This window comes from Ictalurus furcatus, chromosome 10, assembly GCF_023375685.1.
Source record: "Ictalurus furcatus strain D&B chromosome 10, Billie_1.0, whole genome shotgun sequence".
Lineage (NCBI taxonomy): Eukaryota > Metazoa > Chordata > Actinopteri > Siluriformes > Ictaluridae > Ictalurus > Ictalurus furcatus.
The window spans coordinates 27,157,045-27,178,364 of record NC_071264.1 but is presented as its reverse complement, the minus strand read 5'-3'; the positions used below and the strand labels follow the sequence as shown (position 1 = coordinate 27,178,364).

Below are 21,320 nucleotides of genomic sequence, written 5' to 3'. Positions count from 1 at the left end.
CACGCCTAATGCGGTGATGCAATACTCTCCAACAGTGCTATTATTCCTGTTTCATTGTAAAATAAAACGTCAAGGACCATTTTATTCCTGTCCTGTGGTCAGTTGAATTGTGCACCAAATTGTGCTTTAAATGGCATGTGAAGCATTAAATGGTAGCTACGGTGGCGCTTGAAAGTTTGTGAACTCTTCAGAAGTTTCGATATATCGGCATAAAAAGTCCTAAGAGTAGGCAGAAAGAACCCAATTAAAACAAATGAGACAAAAATATTATACTTGGTCATTGATGTATTCAGGAAAATGATCCAGTATTACACATCTGTGAGTATGAGAAGCTCTAGGATTAGCAGTTAGGTGAATTTAGAGTCTGCTTATAAACCCCTGCTTAGAATCCTGATCAGGGGGATAACAATCAGGTGTGAGCGAGCACCCTGTTTTATTTAAAGAACACGGATCCATCACAATGGCTACAGTGTCCGTAGTGTATGAATGGGTGTGTGAGTGTGTATGTGATTGTGCCCTGCGATGGACTGGCACCCTGTACAGGGTGTACCCCGCCTTGTACCCGATGCTCCCTGGGATAGGCTCCAGGTTCCAGGGGTAAGCGGTAGAAGATGGATGGATGGATGGATCCATCACAGTCTGATCTGCACAACACAACACAACACAACACATGTTTGTGGAATTGTATCATAGCACATACAAAGGAGATTTCTGAGGACGTCAGAAAGAGAGTTATCGATGCAAATGGGGTAATGGTGGTTTAGCGGTTAAGGCTCTGGGTTACTGATTGGAAGGTCAGGGGTTCAAGCCCTGGCTGCCCTTGAGCAAGGACCTTAACCTCAGTATCATGGCTGACCCTGCGCTCTGACCCCAACTTCCTGGCATGCTGGGGTATGCAAAGAAAAGAATTTCACTGTGCTGTGATCAATAAAGACTCATCATCAAATCAGGCTGGAAAAGGTTACAAAAACATCTCTAAAGAGTTTGGACTCCACCAATCCACAGTCAGAGAGCTCGTGTACATATGGAGGAAATTCAAGACCGTCATTACCCTCCCCACGTGTGGTCGACCAACAACGATCACGCCAAGAGCTCTTATTAGTGACCTCTCTTATCAACAAGGTGTTTCCACCCAGAGAACTGTCGCTCACAGGATTGTTTTCCGCACCATTCTGTATAAACTCTAGAGACTGCTGTGTATGAAAATCCCAGGAGACCTGTAGTTTCTGAAATACTCAAACCGACCCATCTGGTACCAACAACCATATATATATATATATATATATATATATATATATATATATATAGATATATAAATTAGTTGATTTAATATACATGATGGTGGCACACAGCAGCCAGATACAGAACAGAATGTTATTTACATTATATCTATACTACTGTACATTAGACTTTTTCATTGTACTTTCTTTAAACCATGGGCTAAAATTACATTTACATTTGTGGTATTTGGCAGACGCCCTTATCCAGAGCGACTTACATTTATATATCTGGGCAGTTGAGGGTTAAACACCTTGCTCAAAAGGCCCAACAGTGGCAGCTTCCGACGACCTCACACCCATGACCGTAGGCGGCTGTGGTTCAGGTAGTAGAGCGGGTTGTCGACTAATCGTAGGGTGACTCCACATACCGAAGTATCCTTGGGCAAGACACTGAACCCAAAGTTGCTCCCGATGGCAAGTTAGCGCCTTGCATGGCAGCTCTGCTACCGCTGGTGTGTGAGTATGTGTGTGTGTGTGTGTGTGTGTGAGAATGGGTGAATGAGACAGTGTAAAGCCCTTTGGATAAAAGCGCTATACAAGTGTAGACCATTTACCTTCCGATCAGTAGCCCAACATCTTACCCACTGAGCTACTGCGTCCCAAATTAGTGCGGTATGAATACACAGTAAACTGCATCTTTAATGAAGTGGCCCTCATATGATCAGAGATGAAACTGACGCACAGTATTGGACCCCTGGTTATGATTCTGATTTACTCATTTGCTTTTTAATAGATTGCCGGCGCACATCGGGACCGGTGCTGTAATTCCCATTCAGACAATCATGACGTCCAAAGCGTTTAATAACGCCGACGATGGTTTAGCCGACGCTGGAAGGATGTTAAAGACTTAACAGGATGAAATCCACCCAAGAGAACAATATCCACTTATTCTCCTGCCTTTTACACACTTGTATCATATCTTTTGCTATGCAACGCACACGTAGTGCTTACAACAGCCTCCACAAGGCACACAGCAGCTCTCCTGATCGTCTGCAGTCCACACTATCGGTGCCTGGTGCTGCTTTTAATTTGTCACACCGAAAGGATGGAAAATGTCACCGCCGCATACATTTGAATAATGCAGTCATCATTACTCAAGCACCTTGAACCAATGCTACCTAGCTCATAGAGTTACAATTTTAGGAGAGTGAATTTTCTCCCCCAGGGGTCTATTTAAGGTTAAAGCCCTGCAAAGACTAAATAAATCAATAATAAACAGGCTTTAAGGAAACAAACAATCGTCATACATCATTCTGGTCACGCTGTGTATATAAGATGGCAAAATGTAGCAAAAATCAACCTAATTAGCACTGAATCTCATTCTTAGCTCTAGGGACCTCATGTTTTCTTCTTTGCATTTTGCTTTCTCGAACAAACCTACTTGAATTAAGGACGTCGTTGTGTTACAGCTGAAAAGTGCTCCTAGACTCAGTAAAGTTTAGTTCTGATTTATTTTAGCTTGGGTTTTTTTTCCACTTGTCACAGCATAACAGCATGGCGTATGTGCAAAAGGCTCGAAGGTCCAGCTGTGGTTTGTACCTTGCTGTGAGATGCAGAACGTATTCAGCTCATTTCCTGATACTTCTGAGGGTTTTTTTTTTTTCTTTCCTTCCATAGATCAGTTTGCAAGAGCTGAAGCACAGCACTACGCCAAAGGTCTGGTTTTGTAATCAAGATGAAAGAAATAACCTTGAAACAGGGCAGTTCATCCAACCTGATTCAATTCATCAGATAACAGCCAGGAATTCGGACTGTGCGAGAGTTTTGCGTTATTCTGCGAACTGCGATCTTGTATCGTGGTTATTCCAGAGTACGTTAGGTCTGTTTGGTTTAAATGGGAGCTTAAATAGTCTCGGCGGGTTCAGATATGTGTAGCATATTAACTCCTTTGGTTCATTTTCACTTATTGACATTACCCACAATACCACTTGAATACCTGCAGATAGTGGTGCAGTGGAATTTTGCTTGATCTCTACATGAAGAAAGTGATGCGGCGGCGCTTTAGTCTTTCAGTCTGTCCAGATCTCTCACCTCCTCATCTGTACACTCTGCTCGAACAGATCAGTTTCCAAAAGCTTCAACTATTACGTTAGTACCACCACCGACACCATCACGCTAGTCATCTTGTAGATCGCTAACTAGCCAAGCCGAGTCTGCTGTAACTCTGTTATACTAGTATAGCTGCTTTACATTCTGAGACTTTTATGCGTCTTGTCCAACGGCGTCTCCACGACTTCTATGCTTGATGTCGCTTGAAAACGATGAGCGACAAAAGACACTGACCATGATCCCATATGTCTGAGATGTCTGAAATGAGCTCCACTGGAACTATGCTAGCAAATCACAATTCAATTTCAATACAAAGATATTTCATGTATTTGATGGTGGCGATCTCCTTTAAGACATTTGGCCTACTTGGTCCAGCAACAGTCTAAATTACTTTGCATCTATTGGCAGTTTGTCTATTATTACCCAGGAATGTATGACCTACCTCCCATCTCCAAGATCTCCAAACAGCTTTACATTGGGATCAGTCGATATGCACGTACATGCTTAGAAAAATAGGGTTCCTCAGCGATTCTTTTGATGGTCTTGGGTTCTCAAAGTGAGTTCTACATGGACTTCTTCTGAAATGAAAAAACATGTTGAAAAGCTCTGTGTACTAGGAGTATAGTGGAACTAGCACGAGAACATGTTATTTAATCCTTTATCCTATTGTGAGTGCAGAGATAGTTATACGTAGGGTTGAAAGACATGACGATATCTTAAGAAATTGCCACGATGCATGGAAACATTGCGTATTGTGAGGTTTGGGGGTTTACAGTGCAGTAGATTTTTCAAATCTGTATGCCATAACTGCAACCCATATGAATCACCAGAGCTAGGGGGGGTAGGGGGGTTACTCCTTATTGATGTTTTCATTTGGTATGCATATTTAGATGCAATGCCCTTCACAGCGGAGCTGAGCAGCTCGATACTGTAACTATAAAGCAGACTGCTTGTTCTGAATTAGTGTGGGTACATGACCAATGAGCTTTTAAAGAGCAGGAACATTGGAATGTGGAAAAACTGATGAAACTCGGTGCAAACTCTTCACACAACTCTCCGGCTAGCAAATATCTTGCAGTTAATATATTACACGCAGAGAGAGAAAATAAATAAAGACACAAGCCAGACTTTCAGAATAATATATATTTTGGTGTGTGACGCGAAGATGGAAATGTTGTTAGCGGATTAATTAGATAACTAGCTTGCCGTACGTTATTACATTATGTTAGCAACAATATTTTAGTCTCGCCAGTTTTAGGGGAACCAAAACATGGGACCAGACAAACACACTGGAGCTTTCACTTGCCTAGTTATTACATTACCCATGATTCTTATTTAAGTTTAACCTTCCTACACTATTTAAAGAGGAAGTGAAGGAAATATTAAGTAGCTGCTGCAAAAAGAAGGAAGGACATCCAATCAGCTACTTGTTATTGTGAGTTACAACGGAATTAATTTAGATGTTATCAAAAGTACAACTGTTAGCCATAACATTAAAACCACTGACAGGTGACGTGAATAACGTTGATTATCTCGTTACAGTGGCACCTGTTAATGGGTGGGATATATTTATTAGGCAGTAAGTGAACAGTCAGTTCTCAAAGTTGATGTGCTGGAAGCAGGAAAAATGGGCAAGCGCAAGGATCTGAGCGACTTTGATAAGGGAAAAATTGTGATGGCTAGACGATTGGGTCAGAGAATCTCCAAAACAGCAGGTCTTGTGGGGTGTTCCCGGTATGCAGTGGTTAGTACCTACCAAAAGTGGTCCAAGGAAGGACAACCGGTCAACCGGTGACAGGATCATGGGCCCAAAGGATTGGGGAGCGAAGACTAGCCCGTCTGGTCCGATCGCACAGAAGATCTACTGTAGCACAAATCGCTGAAAAAGTTAACACCGGCTCTGATAGAAAGGTGTCAGGACACACAGTGCATCACAGCTTGATGTGTATGGGGCTGTGTAGCCACAGACTGGTCAGAGCGCCCATGCTGACTCCTGTCCACCTCCGAAAGCACCTATATTGGGTACGTGAGCATTACAACTGGATCATGGAGCAATGGAAAAAGATGGCCTGGTCTGATGAATCACGTTTTCTTTTACTTCGTGTGGACTGGGTGCGTGTGTCGCTTACCTGGGGAAGAGATGGAACCAGGATGTGCTATGGGAAGAAGGCAAGTCGGCGGAGGCAGTGTGATGCTCTGGGTAATGTTCTGCTGGGAAACTTTAGGTCCTGGCATTCATGTGGATGCTACTTTGACACGTACCATCTACCTAAACATTGTTGCAGACCGAGTACACACCTTCATGGCAACAGTATTCCCTAATGTCAGCGGTCTCTTTCACTGAGGCCCTGAGACACTGCAAATATTGTTCAGGAATGGTTTGAGGAACATGACAAAGAGTTCAAGGTGTTGAGTCGGCCTCCAAATTCCCCAGATCTCCATCCAATCGAGCATCTGTGGGACGTGCCGGACAAACAAGTCCAATCCATGGAGCCCCCACACTGCAACTTACAGGACTTAAAGGACCTGCTGTTAACGTCTCGGTACCAGATACCATAGCACACCTTCAGAGGTCTTGTCGAGTCCCAAGGGGGGGGGCCCTACACAATATTATGTAGGTGGTTATAATGGTATGGCAGATCGGTGTATGTATCTGTATCGCGATATTGCTATAATATACTAGTTACACTGCCCAGCCCTAGTTCCGAGTATTAGCAGTCAGAAGATCAAACCCCCATTAGCTCTGTAAACAAGCCTTTAATGTGATGACCGGATATACAGTCGCTATAATGGCACTAAATGAATGAATGAATGACCCTGATTCGTTAAATAAATGTCCCTCATAATCGTTTCCACGCTCGTGTGCCTCGGAAGGCCATATCCGCCCTGCTGTTCCTCCATCAGAGTCGCATCAGCTCTGATCCGCGCACGGCTCGGATCACATTAGGTGGCTGACATTTTGCCTTCAGCTAATGGGGCTATTAAAAGAACGCAGGCTGTCTCTGTGGCTTAGCATCATGATGGAGATTAAAAAAGGAAAGAAAAAAAAAAAACTAACAGATGCATTGGCTCACCCTTTTCTTCTCTATGCTGACTGAGCGGCAATGGGGTGGAGGTGAGAAAGAAAGAAAAACTCTCAGGGGTCTCTTTAAACAGATGTTGTGCCACACACCACAGGTTGACAGATGCTCCACTTGCGAATGCAGTTCACACAATCAAGATCAAATAAAGATATATACACATACACACTCCACCTAGCTTCACTCTCTTCACCCGCAACTTGTGACACGTTTAAAGAGTGAAAACCGACGTCTTTTCATTTCCTCGCTTCCTTAACCTTACACATCTGTGATACAATTTTGTTAATGATCTACGACTTGTGTAAACAAAAATCAATACAATCCCTTATGCAGTCCTGACCTCATGGAGATGGTCCATAAAAACCAGATATTCCTGGGTATTTGTGTAGGCGAATAACAGAACGCAGCTGCATCGACCCACGGAGAGATTTCACGTGATTTGGTGTTAAAGTCGAAACCACAGCGCCACCTACGGGCAGGAATCAGATCGATGCGTTGAAAATAATGAACCAGGGTGCATTTTTGTGAAATGTGAACTCAATTTACTAAGCATGTTTAAATAAAATAAAATAAAAAGGCAATCCAAACCTATTTGTACTGTAAACAGCATCTACTGTGTTCAATAAGAAATACACAATGATTTCTTATTTCTATAAACAAACACCGCACAAAAGGTCATCCCTAATATCGGACCTATGGAATATAATGCAACACACACTTTCTTTATTTTTCAGATTTACCTGTACTGAAGTGAATGACCATGTTGGTCATGTAAACAAGATATGGGGGGGGGGGGGGTTGGAGGGGATAAAAGCAATCTTCAATTTCAAACTGAGATGCAAACAAACAAATATAGAGAGAAAGATAAGAAAGAAAAAAAAAACACACACAACACAAAACAAAAAGATCGCTGAAGGATCCTCAGTCGTCTCGTTCTGGGCTCTTGCTTCTGCCGGGGCTTTGAGAAGGAGAGCGACTGTAACGAGAAAAACGAGATAAGACTTACAAAACCAGTCCGTATGATTTAGGGTGCGTGTACAAGACAAAAGAAAACCACACATCTAACCATGACAATCGACTCTAAAGCCAACTTTTAAGTGAAGAAGGAGACCAACCTTTACAAAGGCTGGGATTAAAACAAAAACGTTCCTTCAGTTTACTGTGAAATTACTCACCTGGCTTTAGTGTCTTTTCATTACCCGTCTAACAGGGACCGCCTGATACTCATAAATAAATTTGTGCCATGCATTAGAGATATTCTCATTATATGACGAATATTTCAATCTTCTACCACAGCGTATAGCGTGCTCAACATCTGATCGGTGCTGATGAATGTTCTGTAACAGCAGCTCTAACAGTAGTGCAGCTGTGAATCACGGTTATATATTAATAATGAATACGCTCGTTCTAATACGTTATCGTTTCTCTATAGCTCGTTTGTATGGACTTGTATAGCGGATGCTCCACGTGATCTAAAACCTGATAATACATCTGATAATAGCATTTTTTATGATTAACTCCTTGATAGTGACGGGAACGAGCGTTTAGACCTGCTATGATGTTCGTGATAACAGGAACTACCTTCGCTGATGTTCTACAACCTTAACTGGTTTTTAAAATCGTCTGATATCGAAACCTATACAGTCCCCTCCGAATGTATTGGAACAGCAAGGCCAATTCCTTTTTTCTCCGCTATACTATAGCTGAAGACGTTTGGGTTTGAGATTAAAAATGGATACGAGACGACAGATCGGAATATCAGCTTTCATTTCCTGATGTTTGAATCTATGACGTGCTTAACAACTCCGAAGACTTCACTTTTGGTAGCAGGCCACCCAATTTTTAAGTATCGGAAGGGATAGTCTCGGCGTAAATAACACGTTCTGTTGGTTTATCCTTTTTAACAACACACGCCGTCTTCACACGCAAAACCCAGAACTCAAACCAAGAGTAGATATTCGGAGCTATTAATTGTTTAAACAATCAAATCAATCTTACAGGGCACACCTGAGCAGCAAGAAACACCTGTCAGTCACATGTTCCAATAATTCTGATCACTTAGAAAAATGGGTGGGTTCAAATGAAAGGTAGATAATGTTTTCGGAGTCGTTTAACACATCATAAATGTATATATCAGTGGAACCTGTCCTGTTAAACCGCTGTATGGTCTTGGCCACCGTGCTGCAGCTCAGTGTCGGGGTCTTGGCGATCTTCTTATAGCCTAGGCCATCTTTATGTAGAGCAACAATTCTTTTTTTCAGATCCTCAAAGAGTTCTTTGCCATGAGGTGCCATGTTGAACTTCCAGTGACCAGTATGAGGGAGTGTGAGATCGATGACACCAAATTTAACACACCTGCTCCCCATTCACACCTGAAACCTTGTAACACTAATAAGTCACATGACACCGGGGAGGGAAAATGGCTAATTGGGCCCAATTTGGACATTTTCACTTAGGGGTGTACTCACTTTTGTTGCCAGCGGTTTAGACATTAATGGCTGTGTGTTGAGTTATTTTGAGTGTACAGCAAATTTACACTGTTACACAAGCTGTACACTCACTACTTTACATTGTAGCAAAGTGTCATTTCTTCAGTGTTGTCACATGAAAAGATATAATCAAATATTTACAAAAATGTGAGGGGTGTACTCACTTTTGTGAGATACTGTATATACATACACACACACACACCAAGTTTAAGTGTCTAAAATCAGCTCTTTCCCATCGTCGTTAGTGTGTGTATGTGTGTGTGGGTGTGTGTGTGTATGATTACCTCCTAGCTGCAGAACCAGACCTGGATCTCCCAACAGAGCCTAATCTACATTTAAAAATCACACAAAAAACGCACAATGGATTACACAAAGCAATCATTGTCTAAAATCATCTAAACAATATAATTTTAGGGACGGTTTCATTTGTTGCTATATTGTACCTGCTCCTCGGATGAGAGGCAGAGCGAGAGCGAGATCTGGATCGTGATCGTGATCTAGACCTTGAAACCACAAAAAAAAAAAAAGAAAAAGAAGAGAAAATGAAATCAGTCATTCATGAGATGGTTTAAAGTCCCTCTGAGCAATCAGGATCATGCTGATGTTGCAGAAACTGTTTAAAGAGCCCTGTTTATTCTCCAGTACATCACATCTTAAAGATGGAGCCATAAAACCCTTCATTTGCTTTATATAAGGTTGGAGTACTAAAATGGGGGTTTAAAAAAAAAAAAAAAACGTGTTAACTACACGTACGCGAGATGGCTGCCGCACAGATCCCACGGTCATTCGGAGCGTCACTTGTGCACGCTCTCGGAAATTAACGCGACATGTCTGTGTAGTGCAATACTAACACAAATAACGGGGGTAGTATAGCACCACGCGAGACTACATCCGCGACACAGTGAGCAAACCAGCCTGGTGTCTCAGATCGTATACTTGTGCACTATTCCGGACCGTTATTGAGTATTAAAACGACGTTTTGTGTTTGAATTTTAAAAACCTTTCAGATGGTCTTCAAATCTACCAAACGATCAGTTTTAAATACTGTTAACGTAAGGCCATTAAATGAACGTGTTCGATTTGAGACGCAGTTCATGACAACAATCACGACGACGGTGGAATGTTTTGACAAAGCTTGTCTGGTCTACTGCACGGCTGTTGAAACCGTACGTACTAATCAGTATGCTTGTGTATTATGACTACAATCCCGGATATGCTACATCCGCCATGTCGGCATCGTCATGTGACCTTCGACATCATCATAAACACGACAATCTTAAAGGGACCACAAGATTAAAGCAAGCGCACTAACCTAACTGCAAAATGCGGATCAGGAAAGTTAACCGAATTAGCAATTTAACGTGGGCGGGGTTAAGAGGCGGAGGTAAATTCGTTGCCGTTAGATTGAACAGCTAAGGCGTGACGGAGTTCACAAAAAGGGTTTCAAACGCTGTGACGACGCTGTGTTTTCATATTTAAACCTTCAACGAGTTAACAATTTACTCGGGTATTGTTAAACGAGTTCCGTTTAACCCAGGTTTAATACTTAAAAAGAGTCGACGTGCGAGCTCGTCCGCACCAGTCCATTATGGCGTTATGACACTGACTCGCGTAGTGTCCTAACGGTCGTACAAACAGTACGCCATCCGGATATTTCTCGCCCACTGAGTATTCGGATGTACTATACCCCCAAACCCCCGGAGTAGTAGGGTAGTACGCCATTTCGGACGCAGCCCGAGACCCACCTGGACCTTCTGGGTGTGCCAGACCTGGACCTCCGCGGAGAGCCGGAGCGAGAGCGGCGAGGAGAGAAGGACCTCGACCTGGAGCACAGCAAGCAAAGCATACACTTTTAAAACGTGTATAGGACACTAACAAATCAACAATATGAGAAAGGTACATCATTAAAAAGATGCTTATGGTTTAAAAAGTGTTGTAACAAACTATAATATTCATCATTTCAGATATATATATATATATATATATATATATATATATATTTTTTTTTAAAAATAAATAAATAGATAAATAAATAGTCACAATAATTCTAGATGCCTAGTTTTTGCATTAGGCCTTGCTTTATATTTTGTCTTGCAGCAGCTGCTCACCTCTACCAACTATTTAAAGGGAAAAAGAACTTTTAATAAATGAAAGAGGGAGAATCCTGGTCAGCTACCCACAATCAAAATATGTTTATTTTTGTTTTTTTATAAAAATGTCTGCAATGATCTTTTTACTCTGCAATGATATAACACACCATGTTGTCTATAAAGCTCCTACAAAAGAATGCATGATGACGATGATATCGCGATATGTATTTATATCATCTTTCTACCATTACAACCCGCACACGTGCACACTCACCTCCTGCCTCGGCTGCGGCTGCGAGAGCGGGACCGCGAATACCTCCTTCCGCGAGAGCGCGAGCGAGAACGAGACCTGCCCGATCCGTTCGAGAGGGCGCACAGAGACGGAGGCATGGACGAAAGGATGCAACGAAAACAGAGAAAAACACTAAGTACTGCCTCCACATAGGAACAGTGAGTAAGACATACAGACATTATTTCTGTCTCTGAGACTGTCCCTGGACCTCTTCCTACATCTGCTTACAGCATTCTGCACCTCTGCCACTGGCCTTACCTTACCTTACGGAAAAAGTACAGTACTTTTCACTTTAGCACTATATTACTTACAGCAGTCAACTTTTTTAAAAATTTTTTTACTTACAGGATCCCTGCATAAAGTAGGTCTTTCTCAAGCTTAACCCAAAAAAAACAAAACAAAAAAAAACAAAACAAAACAGTGAAGACAGCTTGACACTACACATTACGTTTGACTAATTTCAGGCAAAGGAAATAAAAATAAATAAATAAAAAGAAGAGAGAGAAAGACACATTAATTGGTACTTAAAATAAACCTTGCAAGTTTGCAGGTCGACCCTCTTTGGAACCGAGGTCTAGCAGATCTAGGCGATCTAGAAGTATCTATCATCAGTCGACCTCTGCATCTAGTCGTTTTCTTCGCTTTCTAACGATGATCGCACTGACAGCCAAATCGCTTGATTGAGACTTGATAGAAGCGTGCGAAGTGCTTTGTCTGCCGAGGTCTCGATGCTCTCGTTAGCAAAAGCGTGGGCCCGAATCGATTGTCAAATTGGCTCGGATTTGCCGATCAGTTGGGTTTGGAGGAGGGTGTGGGGCACACACACACACACACACACACACGCGCGCTCACACACACACACACACACACAACACGCTTATGTGCCCCGAATGAAACGATTAGCTGCAGGTAGAACTGGCAGGAGACTTAGAGAGGGTCTGGCTGGCCACGCCCTGGTCAAAGCAGGTGACCGTAAGTGTGGCATTTGCTAGAAGATTCATGAAATCGTAAAGGGTCGTGACACTCTGAACCAAACGATGACACCTGAAAGGTTTTGACCAGGTGAGTCATTAAATAAAATCGCACACAACATTTGAGCATTATATAAACCTTGAAAGTAAAACAAACAACATTTATATAGCTGTATATGTATATAGTGGTTGACTGATACATTGGCTTATATACTGGGCTTTTTAGGAAGTCAGCTCCTGACTGGTTGGCCATCATGATGATGTCACAGCATCTTTATAGTTTTAATTTTTTCACTGAATTATGCTTTTTATTATTATTATTTTTTTAGACAGAAAATGTTGACAGGAAATATGTATGTTTGGGGTTTGTTTTTAAAACACCCTTCCCTATAGATGACTGGATTTCCAAGCCCAAAAAAAAAAAAGAAAAAAAAAGAAAAGAATGTCAACTCCAAACTAGTAAGTCAACAAACTTAATGATAAAACTGTATGTGCTTATGATCATGGGACGTTTGTAGGATAGGTCTAAAATTGCTCCATGTTTAATAGAGCTATACAATTATTAGCATTTTTAATAGTGTCATTCTCGTGTCTTAAAACATATTTAATTCAAATCAATTACTGGCTACAGGCTCATTAATCTCGAAATATCCTCATTAACCTGTAAACGTCAACCCTTTATAAAACAAATCGGTCGACCACTATATGTATATACAGGAACCAAACAAGGAGAACATCAGAATTTTAAACAATAAAGAGACATGTAGATACTCCTGTGTGAGCGTCTAGCTCCAGAGAAACAGTGCGGAGAACATCTGAGACTGTATTTACATTTACGCAAACATGCCATCATGTAGAAAATCGGCATTAACCAGTCTTTCTGAATATTAATAAAACACGTTCTACGTTACTTTATTGAGTATTCGTTAACGTGTGCAGGTGTTGAATTGGTGGTGGTTCTGGCTCTTGTTTACCTGCTCCGTCTGCGGCGGCTGTAGCGGTGACAGTCGTACGCGTAATGCCCCTTCTCACCGCACTCATAGCAACGGTCGTTAGGGTCGAAGGGGCGCCGAGTGGGCGGGCGGTCGTAACGGGAGCGGCGCGGCATTCCTGTCGATAACTCTACACGCACACGGGTTCCACAGATCACTCTGAAACAGAAACGTGACGAACGTGCAACAGTAGATCGGTTCACCTTCATAAAACATTTATTATATTGTTATCGAGTAATTCTTTTAATATCCATGATTATGTCGTTCAAGTTTACGAGGCTAACTAACGTTAATGATTAGGAAACGTGGAATATGTTACATTTATTGTACCTAATGATTTGGTTTAATCCAACTGAGGGATGGGGGAGGAAAAAAAAAAGAAAGGAAAAAAAAGGCAGACCTTTTTCACTAAAGCCTTGCTGACAAAAAAAGGCATTTTTTTCCTACTTTTGATATTAGGCTTGTTAGTTGATGGTTAATCACAGACTAGTGACCGTCAAATAATCAGTCCGAGTTTTTTTGTGATTGTTGCGGCCAAAAATGCTCAATTTTGCTGCGGTTGCTCCGCCCCCCCACCCCAAAAATTTACGATGCAACTTTTTTTGTTGCAGAAAACAACTTGAATTGCACGTAATTGCTTTGCACGGTCTTTCTCAGTGATGTTCGTTGGAAAACGATGTTATGTGACGAGTCTTGGCCCGAATCTGCGGAAAACCGGCGGTACTGTTGAAAAATTGCAAGCTCCTCCGAATATTGTTCGGTTTTGCTCGATTTTGAGTTCATTTCTGCAATCGCAAAAAAAAAAAAAAATAACATGAAATCCTGCAGGGACCGCTTAATGACACTTAAAAACAGCTGAATAATCAGCTGACATTCTGTTTCAGAAACAATTGCTATGATTAATCATGAAGAAAAAAATACGTAAAATTTACCCCATGTGCTATAGAAGACCTTTCTTCTGTCATAGTATCAGCCGAGTGATAAAGTGATGCGTGCGCATTCCCGACTTACTTGCCATCGAGGCCACGGACGGCATCCTCAGCGTCTCTGGGATCATCAAACTCCACGAAGGCAAATCCTGGAGGGTTTCTGGCGATCCACACAGTTCTCAAAGGCCCGTAATAACCGAAAGCCCGCTCGAGTTCGCCTTTCCCTGCACCAGTGCCCAGGTTCCCCACGTAAACTTTAGTCTCTACAAAAGAATAAATACAGATGCTGTAGATCAGATCGTTCTTACCTCTAAGCCTAGTCTAGGTCCAGTAAATCTGACTGAGAAAGATCAAAACATGGACACACTTCATTTACAATTAATAGTACTTATTTAAAAAAAAAAAAAAAAATCATTCCAGAGACTGGGACTGAATCGGGGTCCTTGCAGATGTTCCTCCCTGTAAATCTGATCATTCTGCATGACTGCCAGCTGCACGCTGATGTTGAGCCATGCCCAAGTAACCTAATGTACATCATGTGCTCTCCTATTTTACGTAGCAGAGGTTGTAGCCATCATGCCTAAACCAAAAAGTCACATGCTCAATTAAATTTTGCTTCAGGGCTCACCCCGTGCTGAAACTGAGCTTTTGCAGTGCAAGAACTAAATACCATGTACATACAAAAGCGAGCTGAAAGAACTGGTACAATCCCCATTAGAAAAAAGTAATAAAAACAAACCAACCCTCCACGGTTATATTTGACCTTTACTGACATTTCCTCCTTGAAACCAACTTGCATTTCTTTGCAAATTTTATGCAATAAACACAAATGTACCCTGAGGAGTCCTGATTGGTTGGATGTTAGTGGTCCATCATCTCCTTGCGTTCACACCAAGAGCATCTGGAAGTCGTCCATTGTCTATGAGATCTGTTCATTTTCACGACATTAGGCTAAGCCACCCCTAACAACAAAATCGACGGGGCGAGCTGAACTTTATGCAAACGAGAAGCGCTTACCAAGTGTGACATGACTGACTGGAGAACATGTGTTTTCTGGTTCCATAGGTTTGTGTAACTGTAAGTAAACTAACATTTTTCCCCCTCCTGTTTTACAGAGAAGCCACAGAGACCAAAGTGTGACTGATCTATTTAAGCTGCTGGGATGTGAGGTGATGTTGGCCAAAGATTGCACACAGTACTCACCTGTTTGGCGATGAATAAATAATCACAGCCCCCCAACCTTTAAAGAAGAAGCCTTTATTTGTCACATATACATTACAGAACAGTTCAATTCTTTTTTTCCCCACATATCCCAGGTTGTTAGGAAGCCTGAGGGGTCAGAGCGCAGGGTCAGCCATGATACAGCACACTGGGAGCAGAAAGGGTTAAGGGCCTTGAAACCAACAGTAGCAGCTTGGCTGTGCTGGGGCTTGAACCCCTGAGCTTCGGATCAGAAACTCGAAACCTAAAAATGTTTAGCCACCGCCCTTTCCTTGCATTAGACCGGTGCAGACCGGTCAGGTTAAACTAGAAACCCAAAACGATATAACTGCAATGTAATTACAGAGGAGATTGTCGTGGTTGTCATAGATACGTTGTGAAACTCTGTTCACACAGTTTGAACAGTTTCCTGTTCGTATAGTGCCTTCAGTGACTAGACGTCGTCACAAAGCAGGTTTACAGGTGGGTGTAGATCTCAGATGGTGACAGTAATGAGGAAAAAACGTTACGGCTCAAAACGTCGTCTATTTGCACGTACAGCATCACAAATAATTAACTGCACTTGAAGCTTTCGTAAAAAATTAAAAATGAAACACCAAAAAGTGTATACGGTTCCATAACGAAGACCAACTGTATGTCGATACGTGAAATTCTGGAGGGAATGTCGGACGGCGTGGGGACATAATGACGTGTGGCGTTGATCCATCTATGTTCTAGAACATGAAAGGGATATTGTCTTATTCAGAATAAGGTTAAGAATTAGATTATTGTTGTCCATGTAAATGTAGTCTATGACACCAAATTGTGGGATTATAAATCATTAGAGTATACAGGTGAAGAAGAGGAAAGAGAAACTGTATTAAGTGCGTTAGAAAGGATGTTCAGTATGAGCAGATTGTGAAAATAAAGAGTCCTGGGATGAGCAGTCATTAGGATTACAGCAGCAGCAGCAGCTCTTGGGTACAAATCTACAGTGTCCACTGACGCAGAGGTGCATAAACATAAAGGCAAACAAAAATAAATACTTCAGTAAATGAGTTGAATTCAAAAGGTTCATATGTTAAATGTAAAATACTTTCTTGCATATTGCAAACAAAATAAAATAAAAAGTATTTACAAAAAAAAAAAAGTACAAGCAAATTTAGCTAAGCCATACAGGATGTATCCAAAATGGCGGACCTGTATTTTTAATGGAATTCTTCATAAACATTATTCGCTTTGCCGTTCTGGACAAGGGCTAATTCCTAATTTTATTTACAGCATACACTTGGGAATTGTACATAAAAATATTTAAAAGGATATTATAACAGATTAAACCCAAACGGTGTGAGTGGTTGTGTACAAAAAGAAGAAGAATTGTCGCGTTAGCTAGTTTAGCTAGCTTAGCTTAACATAGCAACCCTCGCGTTCGAAGCAAGCCGTGCACGCGCAGAGGTCGGCCATTACAGCCGCTGAAGGGGCGCGAACAAAGACACGCACGCGCGCGCGCGCGCTATGATGCTACCCGGATACCATTAATCTTTATTTATTTATTTATTTATAAATTTGTCACTAAATACGCTATTTTTTTAATATTTACACCTAGCTTACCTCCTCCGTGCCGACCGTATCTGGACATCTCACAGAACCTAAACACACACTGTTCTGGAAAGCTCGTCACAGACTGACAGCTGGGAACGGAACCAAAAAAAGAAAGAAAAATGCGTGTCACATTTAAAAGTGTCCGTACCGTCGTTCTTTGTAGTTCTCACATAGGAGTAAAGTACGGGAAGTAGCATTTTAAAAACTTGATATCCCACAATGCACTTCTCGAACGTGTTTAGTATCCGGTAAGTTCAAGCGCAAAAGCGGTGATATTGGTTCCCATTGGCATATCTTTTATATCTCATGAAGTAAAAGAAAGTTTTTTTGCTCGTTATTATTCACAGGTATTCGTTGTTATTTATTTAACCAGCGGAAATGGGTGAATGGTGCAATATGTTGCCGCAGGAATGGTTTAAATTTGTGAACCAGGAGGTAAAAGTGACCGCGCAGGATCAACAGCAGTATGAAGGCTTTGTGTTCACTGTGGATCCGGTTTCTTCCAGGTAATTCCCATGCACACTGATGCACACATTAAAGGAGAAATCCACCCAGAAACACATTAGTTTTAATTATTTTGGAATGTTTCTGATGTATGTAGTGTTTCAGGTGACAGTTTGATAGGTGGTGGTGTATTTTTGTTATTCTTGTGAGAAGTTAGTGTTTTTGTCCCGTGCTTGCGTCACAAGAGGGCGTGGCTTGCGGTTAACCATGGTGTTTAATAGGAGGGGAAAAAATCAACAATCTCCGGCTTTAAGGATGAAGGTCAGATTTTGTTGGTAGCTCCTAAAAAAATAATAATAAGCGAACGCTATATTTAAAAATTTTTTCAGCCACGTCTTATTGAAAAATCGTATGTGGAAATAGTCGCTGTGAGTCGACTAAGTTTTTAACAACAACGCTCATCAAAAAAGCCACCAATGGCTTGTTTTTACGTGACGTCACAAAAACACGTACTTTTCTGTCTGCCATTTTGATTCCCTTCATTTAACATTTAAACATCTCCTGAGCATTGAGCGGCACGGTGCGTAGCGTGTTTAAAAGGTAAATATACCGGTTTGTGATGTTTAGGCATTGAGACTCCGATATTATCTGAAGAAAGGCGTAGGTTTATGGGAGGCTGCCGTTAATCTTAAGGGTATGACATCACTCAGCTGAACGTTCGTTATGGTAAGACGACTCTATAGATATAGTGATTAATCAAATTTTAATACGAGTACAACTTTTAATTAGACAATTTTAACGTATAAAAGAAAATCGACGATACTACCAAACAGCAAAGATCTTCCAGGAGAGATCTCAACACCCATCCTGCTGCTAAAGGACATGCAGGTAAATTGTCACCTGAGGTTAATTAGTTTAAAGGATGTTTAGGGATAGCTGTAGTTTAGGGATATATTTTTTAAAGAACTTAAATCGAATATGTAGAATTTCATGTAAACAGGCTTATTCTCCAAGACAGGACCAGTGCACGAGGTATTTAGCTCGGAAATCAAAATGGCCGCATAGTTACAAACGGTATAGGATGACGTGAAACTTATGGGACAGCTACAGATACGGCAGTATCAACGGGGAAACATAAGCGAGACATGCTAACGGACAGATAATTATTACCTCAAACTCACTTATTAAGATTATTTCTATTTACACGAGCCTGGATCACGGTAATTCTGTCCCTTCAGGATCTCGTGATTGCAGAAATGAGCGCAAACTCAAGAAAACGGCGCAGAGTTTGGTGGAGCTTGCGATTTTTCGAAATTACGCACATTTGGGCCGAGATGCCGAAGTAATTGCGTCGCAAATTTTGGCCGCGACGATCACAGATAAAATCATTTTCTTTAATCCCGTGTCTATCTCTTAGAGGATCTTTATCGTATAATCTGACACACAATAAAGCTCCTGTTTATCACTTTATCGCACAGTCTGTTATAGAATTCAGACAAGATCTTTTTATTTTTTTTCCCCCCCTTCAAGCCTCGTCCTTGTGACCTTCGAGGAGAAAAGAAGCGCCTCCGTGAGGGTCGTCTTGGGTCACGCGGTGAGAGACGTGCAGCTTCTCAGGGCAGGAGATGAAGAGACAGAGAGGAAGATGAGGTCTCTCTTTGTACCTGCTGCCAGTCAGGACTTCAGCACAGAGGAGCTCGAGGAACGCAAGGAGGACCTGCGAGCATGGCTGGAGAAGAACCTCGTTCCCGTTACGGACGAGGGCGACGTCCTGCGCGTGGCCAACGTGCTCACCGTCAGCGCGCCGTACGGACCCGAGCAGTGCAGCAGCAGCAACGAGATCATTCTGGCCCGAGTGCAGAGTCTCGTGGAAAGCAAGCCGGGACGAGAGAACCAGCAGTGAGCGTTCGGCTCGTCACATCGTGTCCTCTCTGTGAGAGTTCATGAAGTTCTCTTTCTATTGAGGGAGATTTAGAATCCACTGGACTTTGATTAAAGCACTTGTGGCACTGACAGGATGTTGAGCTTTTTTTTTTTTTTTACGTACATCCTTAATGCCGAAGCACGCATTGGGCCTTGTTTATCAATCTGGATACGAACAAATCGTTCACAGGAGTGTTTAAGCAAGAAATTTGGTTTTCGTGAAAATACAGTTAGAACAGAAAAACCTCATTTTGTCGTTTCATATTCCCAACTTGAAATAAAGCAATCCGGAACAAATCAAGACAAATAAGACTACCTGTTCACTCAGAACAAAAGTTATGTCATGACAAATCAAATTATTTGTTTAATAGTATGAGGAATAATAGAATTTATTTTCCATCCGAGTGTTCTGGGGAGCGTGAAGGCCGTAGCATACGAGTTCTATTTCTATTACATTTACATCCTCATCAAACCATTCAGTGATGTCTGTGAATGGAGGGCGGGGCCAGCCTGGAAGAGACCACGCCCGTCAGCTCCACGTTAATAAATTCTTTCCTATCAGTTTCCGACTGGCGTTCTAATAACGCAGTCCCTCCAGGATTTCGTGATTTTGCGTTCGCAGAAATGAACGCGAAATCAAGCAAACAGCGGAGGAGTATTCGGAGGAGCTTTTTTTGCAAAATCACCGCAGACGTTTCGCAGATCTGGGCCGAGACACGTCATGTGACGTCATCGCGACGTGTTTGGTCAAAGCGATCTCCGATTCGCGTGTCTACGTACACGAGTAGAGCTACGTAAATGGTCTCATTTACCGACAAACGTCACTGCGAATGAGCGTGCAAAACAACGGCGTGCGATTGCGATTTCGCCAGTTCGAGTAGTTTTCCACAAGACAAAAAAAAAGAAGCACAAACACATACGTAAATCCATCCATCCATCTTCTACCGCTCACTCCTTTTCAGGGTCACGGGGGAACCTGGAGCCTATCCCAGGGAGCATCGGGCACAAGGCGGGGTACACCCTGGACAGGGTGCCAATCCATCGCAGGGGACAATCACATACACACTCACACACCCATTCATACACTACGGACACTTTGGACACGCCCGTACGTAAGTCGCATCGTAAAAATTTGAAGAATAAAAAGGTGGAGCAAAAATCAAGCATTTTTGGCCGCAACAATAACAAAATAACTCGCGAATGCAAAATCCCTTACGGACTGTCTAGTGTAGAAGATAAATGTACAAAAGTGTGTGAAAGATTTACGTGCTCAACAGTTTCACCATCAAACCTCATTCCATTTCTCTCCTATACAGCCTCGGCCATGGCGTCCCCCTCTCCTACAGAGCCTCGGCCATGGCGTCCCCCTCTCCTACAGAGCCTCGGCCATGGCGTCCCCCTCTCCTACAGAGCCTCGGCCATGGCGTCCCCCTCTCCTACAGAGCCTCGGCCATGGCGTCCCCCTCTCCTACAGAGCCTCGGCCATGGCGTCCCCCTCTCCTACAGAGCCTCGGCCATGGCGTCCCCCTCTCCTCCAGAGCCTCGGCCATGGCGTCCCCGCTCTCCTACAGAGCCTCGGCCATGGCGTCCCCCTCTCCTACAGAGCCTCGGCCATGGCGTCCCCCTCTCCTACAGAGCCTCGGCCATGGCGTCCCCCTCTCCTACAGAGCCTCGGCCATGGCGTCCCCCTCTCCTACAGAGCCTCGGCCATGGCGTCCCCCTCTCCTCCAGAGCCTCGGCCATGGCGTCCCCCTCTCCTACAGAGCCTCGGCCATGGCGTCCCCCTCTCCTACAGAGCCTCGGCCATGGCGTCCCCCTCTCCTACAGAGCCTCGGCCATGGCGTTGTTCTCAGTGCTTTCATTGCATTCCTGTAAACAGTTGCGTTGAGAGATGATGTTTCTCATCACTTTCTGATGCACAGCTCTACTGTAGCACCCGTCCCTAAACATAACAGATCATCACATACACACACTGGATA

The 21,320-nt window shown here is 42.7% G+C and overlaps 2 protein-coding genes across 2 annotated transcripts; one reads left to right on the top strand and one right to left on the bottom strand.

The window, feature by feature from the left end:
• Nucleotides 1–3,991: 3,991 nt before the first annotated feature.
• Nucleotides 3,992–17,063, bottom strand: LOC128613767 (serine/arginine-rich splicing factor 7-like). Its single transcript, XM_053634852.1, has 8 exons — nt 16,984–17,063; nt 14,255–14,435; nt 13,226–13,402; nt 11,263–11,337; nt 10,644–10,721; nt 9,342–9,401; nt 9,183–9,227; nt 3,992–7,385 (listed from the first exon to the last, which is right to left on the bottom strand). The coding sequence occupies exons 1-8, from the start codon at nt 17,009–17,011 to the stop codon at nt 7,331–7,333; spliced, it is 699 nt and encodes a 232-aa protein (XP_053490827.1). The 5' UTR covers nt 17,012–17,063; the 3' UTR covers nt 3,992–7,330.
• A 25-nt stretch (nt 17,064–17,088) lies between these two features.
• gemin6 (gem (nuclear organelle) associated protein 6) lies at nt 17,089–19,431 on the top strand. The gene is made up of 3 exons (XM_053634853.1): nt 17,089–17,222; nt 17,322–17,480; nt 18,949–19,431. The coding sequence occupies exons 2-3, from the start codon at nt 17,353–17,355 to the stop codon at nt 19,319–19,321; spliced, it is 501 nt and encodes a 166-aa protein (XP_053490828.1). The 5' UTR covers nt 17,089–17,222; nt 17,322–17,352; the 3' UTR covers nt 19,322–19,431.
• The last annotated feature ends 1,889 nt before the right edge of the window (nt 19,432–21,320 follow it).